At 43.7% G+C, this 20,314-nt stretch overlaps 1 protein-coding gene across 2 annotated transcripts in view; it reads left to right on the top strand.

Annotated features, from left to right (window-relative positions):
* Positions 1 to 20,314, top strand: part of dym (dymeclin) — a 438,866-nt gene that overhangs the window by 372,826 nt on the left and 45,726 nt on the right. For both annotated transcript variants that reach the window (XM_080206642.1, XM_080206553.1), the window contains one exon: positions 6,722 to 6,835. In XM_080206642.1, coding sequence (XP_080062768.1) covers positions 6,722 to 6,835 — 114 coding nt within the window. The remainder of the gene's footprint in view (positions 1 to 6,721; positions 6,836 to 20,314) is intronic.

The raw sequence follows: 20,314 nt of genomic DNA, 5'->3' as shown, positions 1-20,314 counted from the left end.
CTGGAGTTGAGAGGGTTGGCTTATGAGGAGAGACTGAGTAGACTGGGGCTATACTCATTGGAATTCAGAATAATGAGGGGAGATCTTATAGAAACATGTAAGATTATTATTATGTTGAGCTATGAGGAGAGGCTGAATAAACTGGGCTTGTACTCGTTAGAGTTTAGAAGAATGAGGGGAGATCTCATTGAGACGTATAAGATGATGAATGGGATGGATAGGATAGAGGTGGAAAGACTCTTAAGAACATAAGAAATAGGAGCAGGAGTAGGCCATCCAGCCCTTCGAGCCTGCCCCGCCATTCAATAAGATCATGGCTGATCTGTTGTGGCTCAGTTCCACATTCCCGCCCTCTCCCCATAACCCTTAATCCCCTCTCTTATCAAGAACCCATCAACCCGCTTCTTAAAAATATTTAGCGAGGCAGCCTCCACCACTTCAACGGGCAGAGAATTCCAGAGATTCACCACCCTTTGAGTGAAGAAGTTCCTCCTCAACTCCGTTCTAAACCGCCTCCCCTTTATCTTGAGGCTGTGCCCCCTAGTCCTACTGTCTTTTTTGAGCGGGAAGAGTCTCTCCACCTCTATCCTATCCATCCCATTCATCATCTTATACGTCTCAATGAGATCTCCCCTCATTCTTCTAAACTCTAATGAGTACAAGCCTAGTTTATTCAGCCTCTCCTCATAGCTCAACCCCCTCAACTCCGGTATCAGCCTAGTAAACCTCCTCTGCACTCCCTCCAGGGCCAAAATATCCTTGCGCAGGTGCAGCGCCCAAAACTGCACACAGTACTCCAGCTGCGGCCTCACCAATGCCCTATACAGCTGCAGCAAGACCTCCCTACTTTTATATTCAATCCCCCTCGCTATGAAGGCCAGCATCCCATTCGCCCTCCTGACCACCTGCTGCACCTGCAAGCTGGGTTTTTGCGACTCATGCACAAGGACCCCGAGGTCCCTCTGCACCGTCGCCTGCTGCAGTTTTTCGCCACGTAAGTAATAGTCCTTCCTACCATTCTTCCTACCAAAGTGGACCACCTCACACTTGCCAACATTAAATTCCATTTGCCATTTCCTGGCCCATTCGCCCAGCCTATCTAGATCCTTCTGCAGACTCTCCACACCCTCCGCACAATTTGCCTTTCCCCCAATCTTGGTGTCATCAGCAAATTTCGACACCCTGCACTCGCTCAAAAAAGACAGTGGGACTAGGGGGCACAGCCTCAAGATAAAAGGGGGGCGGTTTAGAACGGAGTTGAGGAGGAACTTCTTCACTCAAAGGCTGGTGAATCTCTGGAATTCTCTGCCCGTTGAAGTGGTGGAGGTTGCCTCGCTAAATATTTTTAAGACGCGGGTTGATGGGTTTTTGATCAGCGAGGGGATTAAGGGTTATGGGGAGAAGGCGGGTAAGTGGAACTGAGCAGCGACAGATCAGCCATGATCTTATTGAATGGTGGGGCAGGCTCGAAGGGCTGGATGGCCTACTCCTGCTCCTATTTCTTATGTTCTTATTATGAAGGGAATAGATGGCAGGGAAGTTGTTTCCACTGGCGGGTGAAACTAGAACTAAGGAGCATGGCCTCAAAATAAGGGGAAGCAGACTTCGGACTGAGTCGAGGAGGAACTTCATCACACAAAGGGGAGTGGATCTGTGGAATTCCCTGTCCAATGAAGCAGTTAAGGCTACCTCATTGAATGTTTTAAGACAAGGATAGATAAATGTTGAACAGTAAAGGAATTAAGGGCAGTGGTGAGCGGGCAGGTAAGTGGAGCTGAATCCACGAAAAGATCAGCCATGATTTTACTGAATGGTGGAGCAGCCTTGAGGGACCAGATAGCCTACTGCTCTCCTCATTCTTGTGTTCTTATATCTTATGCTCAAACTATGACCCATGGTTCTGAATTCCCCACCATTAGGAACATTCTTTCTGAATCTACCCTGTCAAATCCTGTTAGAAATGTATAAGTTTCTGTGAGAGCCCCTCTCATTCTTCTAAACCTCAATGAATCCTTACCAATCTCTCTTCACATGACAGTCCTGCCATCCCAGGAATCAGCCTGGTAATCCTTCACTGCCCTCCCTCTATAGCAAGAACATCCTTCCTCAGATAAGGGCACACTACTCCAGATATGGCTTCACCAATGCCCTATATAATTGCAGTAAAAGATCCCTATTCTTATACTCAAATCCTCCTGCTATGAAGGTCAACAAATCATTTGCCACCTTTACTGCTGTTGTACCTACATGCTTACTTTCTGAAACTGATGTACAAGGCCACGTTGAGTATCCACTTCTCTCATTTTGCACCAATTCAAATAATAATCTGCCTTCTTATTTTTGATGCTGAAGTAGATAATCTTACTCTTATCCGAATTATCGTTCATCTGTCCCCACTCTCAGCCTGTCCACGCCATGTTGAAGCATCTTTGCATCCTCCTCCTCAGCTTATGTATAAGGCGTATAAGATAATGAAGGGGATGGATAAGGTAGAGGTAGAGAGATTCTCCCCACTTAGAAAGAATAGCAGGACTAGAGGGCACAGCCTCAAGATAAGGGGGAGGGGGGGCGCAGTTTAGATCAGAGTTGAGGAGGAACTTCTTCACTCAAAGGGTGGTGAATCTCTGGAATTCTCTGCCCGTTGAAGTGGTGGAGGCTACCTCGCTACATATATTTAAGTCACGGGTAGATAGGTTTTTGATGGACAGGGGAATTAAGGGTTATGGGTAGAAAGCGGGAAAGTGGAACTGATCCACTTCAGATCAGCCATGATCTTATTGAATGGCGGGGCAGGCTCAAAGGGCTAGATGGCCTACTCCTGCTCCTATTTCTTATGTTCTTATGTGCTTACCTCCCCATCCACCTTGGTGTCATCTGTAAATTTGGAGATAATATATTTAGTTTGTTCATCCGAATTACTAATATACAATGTGAACAGTTGGGGTCCTAGAACACATCCTGTGGAACCCACTAGTCACTGCCTCCCACATGGAAAAAGACCCATTTGTTCCAACTCTTTGCTTCCTGCCTGCTAACCAGCTTTCTCAAGTGCTTTAACTTTACATAGTAATCTACACTGTAAGACCTTGTTGAAATTGTTATTGTAGAATAGAAATAGTTGAATACGTTCCACAGCTACACGGCATTGAGTAATAGGGTGGAGGTCGCAGCTATCGCCCATCCCAAATTTCAATATTTGTTCAGAATTTCATCCCTCCTCTTGACAAGAAGTTCTAGAGTAGGTGCAGCTATGTTCAATCACCACTAAAATACTACTAGTTTTAAGTAATCTGAAAAAATAGTAATTGCTTAAAAACAAAATTGAATTCTGGAGAAGCAAACCTGAAATGGCAGGGCCTGGAGACTTAAACAGCAGGTGCAATTATATAACCAAAAGAGAAAAAATGCTGGAAAATCTCAGCAGGTCTGGCAGCATCTGTATGGAGAGTAAAGAGCTGATGTTTTGAGTCCAGATAACCCTTTTTCAAAGCGCCCGTCAGCTCTTTCCTCTCCTTACAGATAACTGCCAGACCTGCTGAGATATTCCAGCATTTTTTCTCTTTTGGTTTCAGATTCCAGCATCCGCTTTTATCCGGTGCAGTTACAAGTCTTCACATCTTTTGATGACATGATAAGCTGGCGGAAGACATTTACGTTGTCACATCCCCAAGTCTTTGTTGGTGCCTCTTTGCTGTCACTGAAACAATTAAGACTATTGAGGAGCGGCTCCAACTGCCTGTGAGCCAACCAGCACCAATGCAACCTCATCCACTGAACTTCCTGCAGCTTCTGACTTGGATCTCAACAGAGTTACATGAATTGTATTTGTATCTTTACAAAAACCCCATAGGAAACTAATGTTTATTCTTAAAACAACAACACTCTTACATGATTTTTGTAGGTGTCTTATTGTAGTATAATACAAATAAAAGAGTTCTTTGTTGTTTCCTGCCAATGATTAATTGTTTTATGTGAAGTTATTTCAGATGCTCTGAATTTTCTTGCAACAATGTTTTCTTGTTCTCTAATGCATACTACTGATGATTCTCTCTGATAATTAGATATTGATCCCTTAATAAGTGTTATTTACAGGACATCTGTTATTTATATAATTTATGTTGTTCTATGTCAAAGAATATGTATGTTATTGCTGAAAAGAAAGACATGTTGCTGAAGCTTTTTATCTTGCATTCATAAGGACAAATGTAAGAATGCCAAATTTCAAATGATCACAATTTATCCTATAGGAAAAAAAGGCTGCTGATTGGTTGGCAGGTCAAATCTGGTTGAGGCTTTGCCAGGGAGAAAGCAGTGGGGAACTATAGGCTTCCCAAGCTCCCAGGTAATTTCAGAAAAGTTGCAAGTCTTGAACATATTCCATTTGTTTACAGAGAACAGGTCCCTACTTAATGTATGTTGCTTCTTGCAAGTGTAGGTCAGCCATATTTCAAGGTTGACTGATTATCTTGAATTGGTCACTAATATAGCTATTATGACACTTAGGATTTTCATCAAATGCTGCCCAATTGCAGAATTACATCTACTAATAGACATGTTGTTTTGGGCTTTGCAAATGTGGACTGGTTGAGTGAAGTCTGTACTCTCATTATGAGCAATCAAGAATATGCTGTTTGATTTAATCAGCTAATCATTGGAAAATTCAGCCTTATATACCTGATGTCAAACCAACAATGAAATTCATACACAAAGTTGCTCAATTATGAGGTAGACAGAATGTCTTTTTGGGCCAACTAACCGAAAGTCCCGGCCTTTGGCCCGTTTGTGAATTTGCACAATACAAAGCAAGCAGTGATGTGATCAGAATGCTCATTGTCCTGTAGGATAACTTTGTGCTCTAATTCTCAGTCAAGCTTGCATTGTGAGCTAAAGTCTACCATTTCACCTGAGAAGTGCTTTGTCAATCTCAAAGGCAAAGTATCTCAAAGGTTGAACAATCGGTTAAGCAAGCAATTACATACTGCTACTATGTGGCTGCATAGATGATATTTTCCACTAACAGAATGCTAACATCAGTCTACAAAGACTTTCTGCCTAATATACAACTGGGGATTTGAGTGTATGGATTAAAGTGCTAGTATGTTGTAAGATGTGTAAGCCAATCCACAATGATTGGCTGATTGAATGAAATGGCATGTTCCTTCGGTTTATAATAGGCAGAGCACAGCTCATACTCAATTAGCCTGCGCTTGCAAAATTTAAACAAAATATTTACAGTTAGTTGTGATTCCATGATTGGATAGCACAATCCCAAGTCCGCCAATAGTTACACTCTCAGTTAATTTAGTTGAGCTCATAAACGTGGCTCACTTCTGCTTTCTGGAAACAACATACACTCACACGCAGGGACCCGTTCTCTGCAAACGAAAGGAATAGGTTCAAGCTTTGCACTTACTTTGAATTAACAGGAAGCATGGGGAGCCTGTAGTTTCCTACTGCTTTCTCCATGTCAATACCTTGGCCAATCACAGCAGATTTGCCAAGCAATTGGCACCCTTTTCTCCTGTAGTATAAATTCTTGAGGTCATTTGAAACTTGACACTCCTGCATTTGTCCTATCAGTGCAAGACAAAGAGCTTTGACAAAATGTCTTTTCGGCAACATTCAAGTTCTGTTCGACTAAGTGAATCTCTAGCTTTTTAAAAATAATTTTCTATCGTAGCTGTAGTACTTATACCAATAATCTGTTTGCATGTTATAGCTCACAGAAGAGGGATATCTACAGCATCAAAGCAGTCATACATATACAAGTTTGTGTAGCATATTGGAAATTGCATATTTACCATGAAAGCCGTTGAAAGTTCTGTCAACTTAGCACTTACAAATTTAATTACTGAGAAGTAAAGATCATTTGTGTCTAACTAATGGGAAATAAATGCTCCTTTATTCTCTAGAAGATGTTATTTTGAATGTGAGATAACTTATCAAGTTAATAAATATAATCAAATCACAATTCTTGGGTTCCAGTGTTTTTTAACCAATACTGTAGGCAATGGAGTTTGTCATAGAGTCAGAAATGGACCCTTCGGCCCATCACATCTGACTGGCCAAAGAAAACCCACCCAAATATTTTAATCCCATTTTCCAGCATCTCACCCATAGCCTTGTATACCTTGGCATCACACGTGCACATCTAAGTATTTCTTAAATGTTATGAGGACTCTGTCTCCACCATCCTTTCAGGCAATGCATTCCAGACTTCTACCACCCTTTGGGTGAAAAGGTTTTTCCCCACATCCCCTCTACTTCTGCTGTATCTTACCTTAAATCTATGCCCTTGATCATTGATCCCTCCACCGAGGGGAAAAGTTTCTTCCGGTCTACTCTATGTTTCTCAAAATTTTATACATCTCAATAATGTCCACCCTCCTCAGTCTTCTCTGCTCCAAGGAAAACAACCCCAGTCTATCCAGTCTCTCTTCATAACAAAAAGTCTCCAGCCCAGACAACATACTGGTAAATCTCCTTTGCACCCTTTCCAGTGCTATCACATCCCTCCTGCAATGTAGATTCCAGAACTGTGTTTTGATGTGCATGTCGTAATAAATAGGTAAACAGAGTAAATACATAAGTTAGGAAGAGTACTTTGCGAAGTTAGAAAGAGTTTCTTTTGTTCATTGTACTAATGCATTTGGATGGAGGTTGGACTGTCATTCTGTTTTGGAAACAAGACCCTTGATTACTGATCACATTTACCTTGTAGGTGATTAGCTTCTTCAGCCTTCGGCTGGAACAGGCTGGCACAGACCTGTCAGTGGAACGAGTTCTGGAGGTCATCAAACAAGGAGCCGTAGCGCTGCCCAAAGATAAATTGAAGGTAAGCATTCTGCCTTTTACTGTCTCTCTTGTGGTCAAAATGATCAGGATTGGTACTCAGTTGCTGATTTGTTATTTATATTGCCAAGGGAGGAACTCACCTAAATAGAGCTGGAACAGTGGTGTTTAATCTGTATGATAATTTAGTGGCTATCAACGATGATTACGGTTAGAGTGCTTCAATGTTCCAGCAACAGGGAAGGGAAAATTGTCTACTGTTCTCTGTCTTGATCACTGTTCAGAAACCCCTGTGAAGAAAACACTTGTTAGTGGACATAGTGAGGGCAGGATGCCGTTCAATGGCGATTGCTCCTAATGTGGAACGCCCTGCCAACACTCAGTATCTGGATTTGCACCTGGAGAAAAGAACCTTGGGTAAGGAAACCTAAAAGAGTCAAATGTGCATGAGGGGTGGAGAGAGGATTAGAGGAACAAAAATAAAATGAGCGTCAATGGAATTGGATAGAAGCTTGTCTGACGGTCTTACTGGAGTGGTCATTTGCAGTGTTCTGTATGAAGCGTGGTATTGGAGCTCAAATAAAAACAGGAAGTGCTGGAAATACTCAATGTCTGACAGCATCTGTAGAGAGAGAAATAGAGTTAGCTTTTTGAGATGAATATGACTTAAGAATACTGAAGAAGAGTCATATTCGACTGGAAACGTTAACTCAGTTTCTTTCTGTCTCGACGCTGCAGATTTCCAGCATGTGCAATATTTCATTTTTACTTTCGGATTGGAGTTCATATTGTCTTTTCACTTCGTGAAGTAGAGCACACACTGTCGGCGACACATAATAGTGTGAAGGAGAGATCCTGCATAGTCTCAATGAAATCAGAGTTCAGAGTCTTCGTGTGCTTATGAGCCACAGTTGAGTCACCGCTTCTAACTATTTGCATACTCCCTCATCAGTTTAAAATCTCAAGGCACTTCATAAATATGCACACTGAAAATGGGTACAAAGTGGAGGAAGGGGCCTCAGGTGGTCCTGACCCACCACAGTGTCCTCGGTGAAAAACATGGTACTTTTTACCTGATTGAACCAGATCTGCCTCTAATTGCCAGGGAGAGAACCCATTGATTTACAACTGATGATTACACCTCCTGCCACCAAAGGGTTTTGATTTGTAAGGACATTGGGAAAGGAAGATGTGATTTTTCAATTTGAGCTCTCTTTTGAGCTCTTTGCTGATGACACCAAAATTGGTGGAAAGGCAAATTGTGCGGAGGGTGTGGAGAGTCTACAGAAGGATCTAGATAGGCTGGGCGAATGGGCCAGGAAATGGCAAATGGAATTTAATGTTGGCAAGTGCGAGGTGGTCCACTTTGGTAGGAATAATGGTAGGAAGGATTATTACTTACGTGGAGAAAAACTGCAGCAGGTGACGGTGCAGTGGGACCTCGGGGTCCTTGTGCATGAGTCGCAAAAACCCAGCTTGCAGGTGCAGCAGGTGGTCAGGAAGGCGAATGGGATGCTGGCCTTCATCACGAGGGGGATTGAATATAAAAGTAGGGAGGTCTTGCTGCGGCTGTATAGGGCATTGGTGAGGCCGCAGCTGGAGTACTGTGTGCAGTTTTGGGCGCCGTACTTGCGCAAGGATATTTTGGCCTTGGAGGGAGTGCAGAGGAGGTTTACTAGGCTGATGCCGGAGTTGAGGGGGTTGAGCTATGAGGAGAGGCTGAATAAATTAGGCTTGTAGTCGTTAGAGTTTAGAAGAATGAGGGGAGATCTCATTGAGACGTTTAAGATGATGAATGGGATAGATAGGATAGAGGTGGAGAGACTCTTCCTGCTCAGAAATTATCTAGTGGTGTTATCACTGGACTATTAATTCAGAAACTCAGCTCATGTTCTGGGGACTGTAGGTTCATATCCCATTACTGCAGCTGATGGAATTTGAATTCAATAAAAAAAATCTGGAATTAAGAATCTACTGATGACCATGAAACCATTGTCGATTTCAGAAAAACTCATCTTGTTCACTAATGTCTGTTTAGAGAAGGAAACCTGCTGCCCTTACCCAGTCTGGCCTACATGTGACTCCAGAGCCACAGCAATGTGTTGATTCTCAACTGTCTTTGGGCAGCTAGGAATGGGCAATAAATGTTGGCTCAGCCAGCAGTGTCCATATCCCACGAGTTAAAGAATAAAAACATCCTTTCCTCGCACAATAGTCTCACCATCTGGTCTTTATGGCTAAACTCTCCCTGGATATAAATACTAAGCAGCAATGGTGCTTTTTTTTAATATAGATATCCTTTTACTTGTCACTTGGTAGTACAGGACTTGAGTACACATGTAACTTCGAGCAGGAATACATGAGCCACATCGAGTGCTTGACAGACAATCTTAAATTACTTGTTAGTGTAATTCTTAGCACAATCAGGATTGCTAAATAAGTGTTCAATCACAGAATCACATTGTTTTTATGGCTGAGTATGTTCAGTACTTTGCCTGGTGTGAACAGCTGAAGGGACATGCTGTTTAATGCGACCCACCAGGCATACCCGGCATGCAGAAATAGATTGAATCAAAACTATTTTTCTGAATAATGGTTACCACAAACTTATCTGTCCTGATAAGTGCGTGATAAAAATCTTCAACAGCATGTCTCTTTACTGAGTAATTTGTTAAGATCACTGGATTTCTATAACACATCACGGTTTCGTTAAGGGGAAGTCGTGTCTGACGAATTTATTGGAATTCTATGAGGATGTGTCTAGTGCGGTGGATAGAAGGGAACCGGTGGATGTGGTGTTTCTCGATTTTCAGAAGGCGTTTGATAAGGTGCCACACAAAAGGTTGTTACAGAAGGTTAGGGGGCATGGAGTTGGGGGTAGGGTGTTAGCGTGGATAGGGGATTGGCTGTCAAATAGGAGGCAGAGAGTGGGTGTCAATGGGTGCTATTCTGATTGGCGGTTGGTGACTAGTGGAGTGCCCCAGGGATCGGTGCTGGGGCCTCAGCTATTTACCATTTATATAGATGATCTGGAGGAGGGAGCCGAGTGTAAGGTGTCGAAATTTGCTGATGACACAAAGATAAGTGGAACAGCAAATTGTGCGGAGGGTGTGGAAAGTCTGCAGAGGGACCTAGATAGGCTGAGCGAGTGGGCGAGGACCTGGCAGATGGAATACATTGTTGGCAAGTGTGAGGTTATCCACTTTGGTAGGAATAATGGTAGGAAGGATTACTACTTACAGGGCGAAAAGCTGCAGCATGCTACGATGCAGAGGGACCTGGGGGTCCTTGTGCATGAGTCGCAAAAACCCAGCCTACAGGTGCAGCAGGTGGTCAGGAAGGCAAATTGGATGCTGGCCTTCATGGCGAGGGGGATTGAATATAAAAGTAGGGAGGTCTTGCTGCAACTGTGCAGGGCACTGGTGAGGCCGCAGCTGGAGTACTGTGTGCAGTTTTGGTCGCCGCACTTGCGCAAGGATATTTTGGCCTTGGAGGGAGTGCAGAGGAGGTTCACTAGGCTGATACCGGAGTTGAGGGGTTTGAGCTATGAGGAGAGGCTGAATAGACTGGGCTTGTACTCGTTAGAGTTTAGAAGGATGAGGGGAGATATCATTGAGATGTATAAAATCATGAAAGGGATGGATAGGGTAGAGGTGGAGAGGTTCTTCCCGCTCAGAAGGGACAGCAGGACTAGAGGGCACAGCCTCAAGATAAAGGGGGGGGGAAACAGTTTAGAACAGAGTTGAGGAGGAACTTCTTCACTCAAAGGGCGGTGAATCTCTGGAATTCTCTGCCCGTTGAAGTGGTGGAGGCTACCTCGCTAAATATATTTAAGACGCGGGTAGATAGGTTTTTGGTAGGCAAGGGGATTAAGGGTTATGGGGAGAAAGCGGGAAAGTGGAACTGAGCCACTTCAGATCAGCCATGATCTTATTGAATGGCGGGGCAGGCTCAAAGGGCTAGATGGCCTACTCCCGCTCCTATTTCTTATATTCTTATGTTCTCCCACTATACCAAGACTAATTGGCAAATCTGCGATAAGGAGTTGTATGAAATAAGTATTATAAACCTGTAAGATTCCAGATCCAATCTGTGATGAATTCCTTGGGAAGATGATCATAAGACTGAGTCCTTGTGCTACTTGTCTGATGCTGACTGCGATGCAACTCTATTAAAAGCACATCTATGTGCTTAACAAATGGAAAGATTTCATCTATGCACTTAGTACAATGTGTTTATGGAAAATAACTTTAGAATTTCGTTACACTTAACTCACCAAAAGTCTTTCATCCAAGTATCAACTAGAGTCCAATTCATTCTTTTTTTAATTCATACATGGGACATGGGACATGGGGATCACTGGCTGGGCCAGCATTTATTCCCTACCCCTAATAGCCCTCCAACCAGCAGACCATTTTCCTTATGATTCCCGTTGACTCAAATTTTTGTGACATAGGTGCCAGGAAGTGACCATCTCCAACAAGAGAAATTTTAACCAACTCTCATTGACACTCAGTGGCATTGCCATCACTGAATCCCCCACTATCAATCCTGGAGGTTACCATTGACCAGAAACTTAACTTGACAAGCCACATAAATTCTGTGGCTACAAGAGCAAGGCAAATGCAAGAAATCCTGCAGTGGGTAACTGATTTCCTGATTCCCCAAAGCATACCCTTCACCTATAAAACACAAGTCATGAATGTGATGGAATAGTCTCCACTTGCCTGGATGAGTGCAGCTCCAACAAGATTCAAGCGGCTTAACACCATCCAGGGCAAAGCAACCAGCTTGACTGGTACCTCTTCCACAAACATTCACTTCCTCCTCCACCGATGAACAGTGGTAGTAGTGTATACCATTTGTACACTGTGGAAACTTACTAAGGCTCTTTATATAGCACCTTCCAAATCAACCGTCACTCCAATCTAGAGGAAGGGCTACATAGGAGCACTGCCACCTGCAAGCTACCCACCATTCTGACTTGGAAACATATTGTTCCTTCACGATCGCTGGCCAAAATCCCAGAACTCCTTCCCTAGCAGCACTGTAGGTGTACCTGCGCCACAAGGACTGCAGCGGTTCAAGAAGGCAGCTCACCACCAATTAGGGATGGGCAATTAATGCTGGCCTAGCCAGTGATGCTCACATCCCATAAATTTATTTTTTAAAAACTTGGTTAAATGCTGTCACTATCACCTCTGGAGTTCAATTTTTTTGTCCATGTTTAAACCAAGGCTGAGCAACCCTGGCAGAAACCACACTAAGCATCATTGAGCACTTTATAGCACTTTGTTATCAGATCTAGGTCTCTGGATTACTACTTCAGTGACAGTATCAAAACAGCACTGCTCCCCACTGCAGCTTGTGAAGTTATCCATTATCTTGTCTTGACGAATATTCCACAGTACCACAAACTGTAAGTCAAAATTGGAAAGCATCTCAGTCCTCAGGAACAATATGCTTCATCTTAGTGAAAAGAGCCACTTTTTGATTTACTAAAAAAAAGCAGTTTCCTGTTTCAGTAAGTTTTAACAGCTCTGTTCGAGCACCATATTGCCTCCCCTTTAGACTGATGTTTTTAGCAATGACTATATTTGTTTAATATCAGCAATCTAAGATTATTGTCTTAGAAGCAACACAAATGCTTTAACAGTAAAGGGGAAGGGTGCTTTTGCATAATCTACACACACAAGCCACGTGCTGAGAGGAAAGGTTTATGTGGAGTTGAATTTTTGTGTGAGGAGATAATGCCATTTAAATGTTTTACGTCTTGGAACTGAGTGGGTCAACAAGTCTCCATAGCGACATGCCCAGCTTTTTAGAGCAAATTAAATAGGGTGAGATAGGTGAAAACTTACCTTTGCTGCTTTGAACTTCCACAGATTAGTCCTTTGTTGGTGAGTTATCTGTGTTATTACCTTTTGACTGGATTTCAACAGTTGACAGACATCAGGATTGGAGATTACTACCAGAATAAATGAAAACACTTGAAAGCCTTCACTCCAGCTATTTTTACAAAGATAACGTTAACAACAGTTTGCATTTATATAGTACCTTTGATGTGGGAAAACATCCTAAGGCACTTCATAAGAGCCTTATCAAACAAAATTAGACAACAAAACTTCCATTAGGGCAGATTGTGATAGAGAGTCTGGTGAACTGGTGTGGCCACAATAATCTCTCTCTCAATGTCAACAAAACGAAGGAGATTGTCATCGACTTCAGGAAACGTAGCGGAGAACAATGGAGATGAAGTAGAAATGATCAAGAACTTCAGGTCCAGATCACCAACAACCTGTCCTGATTCCCCGATCCCAACACTATAGTTAAGAAAGCCCACCAACACCTCTAGTTTCTTAAAAGACTAAGGAAATTTGGCATGTCAGCTACAACTGTGACCAACTTTTGCGGATGCACCATAGAAAGCATTCTTTCTCATTATACCACAGTTTGGTGTGGTTCCTGCTCTGCTACAAGAAACTACAAAAGGCCGTGAATGTAGCCCAATCCATCCTCCCATCCATTGACACAGTTTACACTTCCCACTGCCTTGGCAAAGCAGCCAGCAAATTAAGGACCCTACACATCCCGAACATTCTCTCTTCCATCTTTTTCCATCAGGAAAAAAACACCGAAGGCTGAGGCTAGGTACCAACTGACTCAAGAACAGCTCCTTCCCTGCTGCTGTCAGACTTTAGAACATAGAACATAGAACATTACAGCGCAGAACAGGCCCTTCGGCCCACGATGTTGCGCCGACCAGTTAAAAAAAAAACAACAACAGTGACCCACTAACCTAAACCAATCCCTTTTCGTCCATAAACCTATCCACAGACCTCTTAAACGCCCCCAAACTAGGCGCATTTACAACTGCAGCAGGCAGGGCATTCCAATCCCTCACCACCCTCTGGGTAAAGAACCTACCCCTGACATCTGTCCTATAACTACCCCCCCTTAGTTTAAAGCCATGCCCCCTCGTGCTAGATTTTTCCATCAGAGGAAAAAGGCTATCACTATCCACCCTATCTAAACCTCTAGTCATCTTATATGTTTCAATAAGATCCCCTCTTAGCCGCCTTCTTTCCAGCGAAAACAACCCCAAATCCCTCAGCCTCTCCTCATAGGATCTCCCCTCCATACCAGGCAACATCCTGGTAAACCTCCTCTGCACCCTCTCCAAAGCCTCCACATCCTTCCTGTAATGTGGGGACCAGAACTGCACACAATACTCCAAGTGCGGCCGCACCAGAGTTGTGTACAGTTGCAACATAACGCTACGACTCCTAAATTCAATCCCCCTACCAATAAACGCCAAGACACTGTAAGCCTTCTTAACAACCTTATCTACTTGATTCCCAACTTTCAGGGATCTATGTACACATACACCTAGATCCCTCTGCTCCTCCACACTATTCAAAGTCTTCCCGTTAGCCCTATACTCAACACATCTGTTATTCCTACCAAAGTGAATTACCTCACATTTCTCTGCATTAAACTCCATCTGCCACCTCTCGGCCCAGCTCTGCAACCTGTCTAAGTCTTCCTGCAAACTATGACACCCTTCCTCACTATCTACCACACCTCCGACTTTGGTATCATCAGCAAATTTACTGATCCACCCAACTATACCCTCATCCAGATCATTAATAAAAATCACAAACAGCAGTGGCCCCAACACAGATCCCTGAGGCACACCACTTGTAACCGAACTCCATGATGAATATTTACCATCAACCACTACCCTCTGTCTCCTATCCGCTAGCCAATTCCTAATCCAGTTCCCTAGATCACCCCCAATCCCATACATCTGCATTTTGTGCAGAAGCCTACCATGGTGAACCTTATCAAATGCCTTACTAAAATCCATATACACCACGTCCACTGCCTTACTCCCATCCACCTCTAGAATGGATCCACCTTGCATTAAGTTGATCTTTCTCTACACTCTAGCTGTGACTGTAACACAAAATTCTGCATTCTCTCACTTCCTTCTCTATGAATGGTATGCTTTGTATATTACACAAGAAACAGTACTTTACACTGTATACTAATACATGTGACAATAATAAATCAAATCAAAATTATAGTCACTAAGGTTATGTCAACAAACTGCTGTTGAATCTGCGAGAACATATTTTTTCCACAGGCAGGAAAGTGAAGGGGATTTGAATAACTTGAGAGCAGCAGGTCTGCTTTCCTGGCCCAGTTTTAAGGGCCTAGCTAATTTCTAACTTGTGCTTGTGTGTATCACGCCCATCCTCCTTTCCACCACTGACAGAAATGGTATTTCTTGGCAATGGGGGCAGAACTTCTTGTTTTTTATCCTGTCCACCATTTTTAAAGGTCTCCAAAGTCTCAAAGGTCAACTCCATGAAAACCTGGCCCTCAGTTGTTGGAATATTGTGATCAAGGGAATGTAACCTGAGAATATGTGAGGGAAACCATTGGTACTCCAAAGAACTGTGGTACCATAAGATTCTCCCCCTCCACCACCATCCCCCGAAGAATTAAAAATTACCTCCACAGAATTTCACACCAACTAACCAACACCACCCCCCCATTCCCAAAAGCACAATGGGGTTTAATTCCATCTTTCATGCTGAGGAACTGTCAACATTGAACAATTTCTGGATGTGACCTTTCTGATAGTGTATGCCTCAGTTATTGAGTTAGACTAAAAATAAAGGATTTATTTTAATTTAACACCTTTAATGATCACATCCAATAACGACCCCATTGTAGGAAAAGTGGTGGACAAGTTGCATGCAGCAAGCCTCCACGAGCAGCAGTGTGATGATGACAATTTTGTTACCGCCGTGTTCACTGAGGAACAAGTATTTAACCGTACTCCAAGAATAATACCCTGCTTTTGTTTGAAATAGTTGAAACATTGAAATTGTTGAATCTGAAATAGTGCCATGAGATCTTGTACATCTGTCTGAGAGAGCGAACCAGTCCTCCATTTTAACCTATCATACAACGGAGCAGCAGTCCCTCAGTACCAGAGTGTCAGACTTGATTTTGTACTCTGCTCCTGGAGTGGAACTTGAAGCTGGAATATTCTGACTCAGAAATAAGAATGCTACCAACTGAGCTACAGTTGACCTAAAAAGCATGTTTAAAAGCAGCAAGCTGTTTCATTATGTGAACCACAAAGACAGTGAATGGCTAAAAGTAGTGGGCGAGTAGAAGATTGGGAGAGGTTTAAAAATCAACAAAGATTGACTAAGAAGTTGATAAAGGAAGGAAGGATAGACTATGAAGCTAAACTAGCACTAAATATAAAAAAGAACAGTTAGAGCTTTTATAAATATATAAAGAGGAGGAGGCTGGCTAGAGTGAATGTTGGACCCTTAGAGGATGAGAGGGGGGATTTAGTGGTGGGAGATGAGGAAATGGCTGAGGCCTTAAATAAGTTTTTTGCCTTGGTCTTCACGGAGGAGGACGTGAATAGTTTGCCGTATATTAAAGGTAGACGGATGGTAGGAGTTGAAGGCCTGAATGCGATTATTGTCACTAGAGAGGTAGTGCTTGATCGACGAGCGGGACTGATGGTGGACAAGTCCCCAGGACCGGATGGAATGCATCCCAGGGTCCTGAAAGAAATGGCAAAGGTGATAGTGGATGCCTTAGTGATTATTTACCAAACTTCACTGGATTCCGGGGAAGTGCCGGAAGATTGGAAAACGGCTAATGTTACGCCGCTGTTTAAAAAAGGTAGCAGGCAAAAGGCAGGGAATTATAGGCCAGTTAGTTTAACGTCTGTAGTTGGAAAAATGCTTGAATCCGTCATCAAAGAAGAAATAGTGAGGCACCTTGAGAAGAATTGTTTGATAGAGCAGACGCAGCACGGATTCGTTAAGGGGAAGTCGTGTTTGACGAATTTATTGGAATTCTATGAGGATGTGACTAGAGCGGTAGACAGAGGGGAACCGGTGGATGTGGTATTTTTCGATTTTCAAAAGGCGTTTGATAAGGTGCCACACAAAAGGTTGCTTCAGAAGGTTAGGGTGCATGGAGTTGGGGGTAGGGTGTCAGCGTGACTAGAGGATTGGTTGTCTAATAGGAGGCAGAGAGTTGGTGTCAATGGGTGCTATTCTGATTGGCGGTTGGTAACTAGTGGAGTGCCGCAGGGATCGGTGCTGGGGCCTCAGCTATTTACCATTTATATAGATGATCTGGAGGAGGGGGCTGAGTGTAGGGTGTCGAAATTTGCTGATGACACGAAGATAAGTGGAAAAGCAAATTGTGCGGAGGGTGTGGAAAGTCTGCAGAGGGATCTAGATAGGCTGAGCGAGTGGACGAGGACTTGGCAAATGGAGTTCAATGTTAGCAAGTGTGAGGTTATCCACTTTGGCAGGAATAATAGTAGGAGGGATTACTATTTAAAGGGTGAAAAGCTGCAGCATGCTATGGTGCAGAGGGACCTGGGGGTCCTTGTGCATGAGTCGCAAAAACCCAGTCTGCAGGTGCAGCAGGTGATCAAGAAGGCGAATGGGATGCTCGCCTTTATAGCGAGGGGGATAGAATAAGAACATAAGAACATAAGAAATAGGAGCAGGAGTAGGCCATCTAGCCCCTCGAGCCTGCCCTGCCATTCAGTAAGATCATGGCTGATCTGTCATGGCTCAGTTCTACATTCCCGCCCTCTCCCCATAACTCTTAATCCCCTTGCCTATCAAAAACCTATCAACCCACGTCTTAAAAATATTTAGCGAGGCAGCCTCCACCACTTCAACAGGCAGAGAATTCCAGAGATTCACCACCCTTTGAGTGAAGAAGTTCCTCCTCAACTCCGTTCTAAACCACCCCCCCTCTCTCTTGAGGCTGTGCCCTCTAGTCCTACTGTCCTTTCTGAGCGGAAAGAGCCTCTCCACCTCTATCCTATCCATCCCATTCAACATCTTATACGTCTCGATGAGATCTCCCCTCATTCTTCTAAACTCTAACGAGTACAAGCCTAGTTTATTCAGCCTCTCCTCATAGTTCAACCCCCTCAACTCCGGAATCAGCCTAGTAAATCTCCTCTGCACTCCCTCCAAGGCCAAAATATCCTTGCGTAAGTGCGGCGACCAAAACTGCACACAGTACTCCAGCTGCAGCCTCACCAGTGCCCTATACAGCTGCAGCAAGACCTCCCTACTTTTATATTCAATCCCCTCGCTATGAAGGCCAGCATCCCATTTGCCTTCCTGACCACCTGCTGTACCTGCAGGCTGGATTTTTGTGACTCATGCACAAGGACCCCGAGGTCCCTCTGCACCGTCGCATGCTGCAGTTTTTCGCCACGTAAGTAATAGTCCTTCCTACCATTATTCCTACCAAAGTGGACAACCTCACATTTGCCAACATTAAATTCCATTTGCCATAAATATAAAAGCAGGAGGTCTTGCTGCAACTGTGAGGCCGCAGCTGGAGTAGTGTGTGCAGTTTTGGTCGCTGCACTTGCGCAAGGATATTTTGGCCTTGGGGTGAGTGCAGAGGAGGTTCACTAGGCTGAGGAGGTTGGACTATGAAGAGAGACTAAATAGACAGGGTCTGTACTCGTTGGAGTTTAGAAGGATGAGGGGGGATCTTATAGAGACGTATAAGATAATGAAAGGGATGGATAGGGTAGAGGTAGAGAGATTCTTCCCGCTCAGAAAGGACAACAGGACTAGAGGGCACAGCCTCAAGATAAGGGGGGGCAGTTTAGAACGGAGTTGAGGAGGAACTTGTTCACTCAAAGGGTGGTGAATCTCTGGAATTCTCTGCCCGTTGAAGTGGTGGAGGCTACCTCGCTAAATATATTTAAGACGCGGGTAGATAGGTTTTTAGTAGGCAAGGGAATTAAGGGTTATGGGGAGAAAGCGGGAGAGTGGAACTGAGCCACTTCAGATCAGCCATGATCTTATTGAATGGCGGGGCAGGCTCGAAGGGCTAGATGGCCTAGAACATAGAACATTACAGCGCAGAACAGGCTCTTCGGCCCACGATGTTGCGCCGACCAATTAAAAAAGCAATGACCCTCTAACCTAAACCAATCCCTTTCCATCCATAAACCTATCCACGGATCTCTTAAACGCCCCCAAACTAGGCGCATCTACAACTGCAGCAGGCAGGGCATTCCAATCCCTCACCACCCTCTGGGTAAAGAACCTACCTCTGACATCCGTCCTATATCTACCACCCCTTAATTTAAAGCTATGCCCCCTCGTGCTAGCTTTCTCCATCCGAGGAAAAAGGCTATCACTGTCCACCCTATCTAAACCTCTAATCATCTTATATGTTTCAATAAGGTCCCCTCTTAGCCGCCTTCTTTTTAATGAAAACAACCCCAAATCCCTCAGTCTCTCCTCATAGGACCTTCCCTCCATACCAGGCAACATCCTGGTAAACCTCCTCTGCACCCTCTCCAATGCCTCCACATCCTTCCTATAATGTGGGGACCAGAACTGCACACAATACTCCAAGTGCGGACGCACCAGAGTTTTGTACAGTTGCAACATGACGTTGCGGCCCCTAAATTCAATCCCCCTACCAATAAATGCCAAGACACCGTATGCCTTCCTAACTACCTCATCTACTTGATTCCCAACTTTCAGGGATCTATGTACACATACACCTAGATCCCTCTGTTCGTCCACACTATTCAGAGTCCTACCGTTAGCCCTATACTCTACACCTACTCCTGCTCCGATTTCTTATGTTCTTATGAGTGTTTCTAACTCTCTTTTCCTTGAGCCAGTTTTGCATTTGAAATAGGAATCTTCACTTTGATGGCATTACTTTTTAAAGTAATGCAAGTCAAATGGAATTTAAGGAACTGTTAAGCCAAAATCTTCACATGGAAAAGTGGGAAAAAACTATCACACTGATATTTCATCCCTACATTGTGATATGGGGAGTGGAACATGTTATTAATTTTTTCCTAATAATTTTATGATCAATTTCATTTCACATGGAATTTTCCTTTTGAGTGAGGAGTAATAAGGTGGTGCAGTGGTTAGCAGTGCTGCCTCACAATGCCAGGGACCCAGGATCAATTCCGGCCTTGGGTGATGATCTGTTTAGAGTTTGTACATTCTCCCCGTATCTGCGTGGGTTTCCTTGGGATGCTCCGGTTTCCTTCAACATTCCAAAGATGTGTCGGTTAGGTTGATTGGCCATACTAAATTGCTCCTAAGTGTCGGGGAATTAGCAGGGTACGTACATGTGGTTTTGGGGATAAAGCCTGGGTAGGATTGTTGTCGATGCAGTCCTGATAAGTTGGATGGCTGCTTTCTAAATTGTCGGGATTCTGTGATTCTAAAGAGAACCTAATAGATTTGTATTCCAGGAGAACAGCGCAGTTAATTGGCAGAAAGAAGTATGTAAACAAAAGAAAACAATCTTTTATTAGCAATGTCTTCAAAAAAGATAGATCACTGTAACATCATAGAACATAGACCCCTACAGTGCAGAAACAGGCCCTTCGGCCCATCGAGTCTGCACCAACCACAATCCCACCCAGGCCCTACCCCCCATATCCCTACACATT

Source organism: Carcharhinus amblyrhynchos, chromosome 1 (assembly GCF_965287045.1).
Source record: "Carcharhinus amblyrhynchos chromosome 1, sCarAmb.v2.hapA, whole genome shotgun sequence".
Classification (NCBI taxonomy): domain Eukaryota; kingdom Metazoa; phylum Chordata; class Chondrichthyes; order Carcharhiniformes; family Carcharhinidae; genus Carcharhinus; species Carcharhinus amblyrhynchos.
This window is presented reverse-complemented; position numbering and strand designations above follow the sequence as displayed.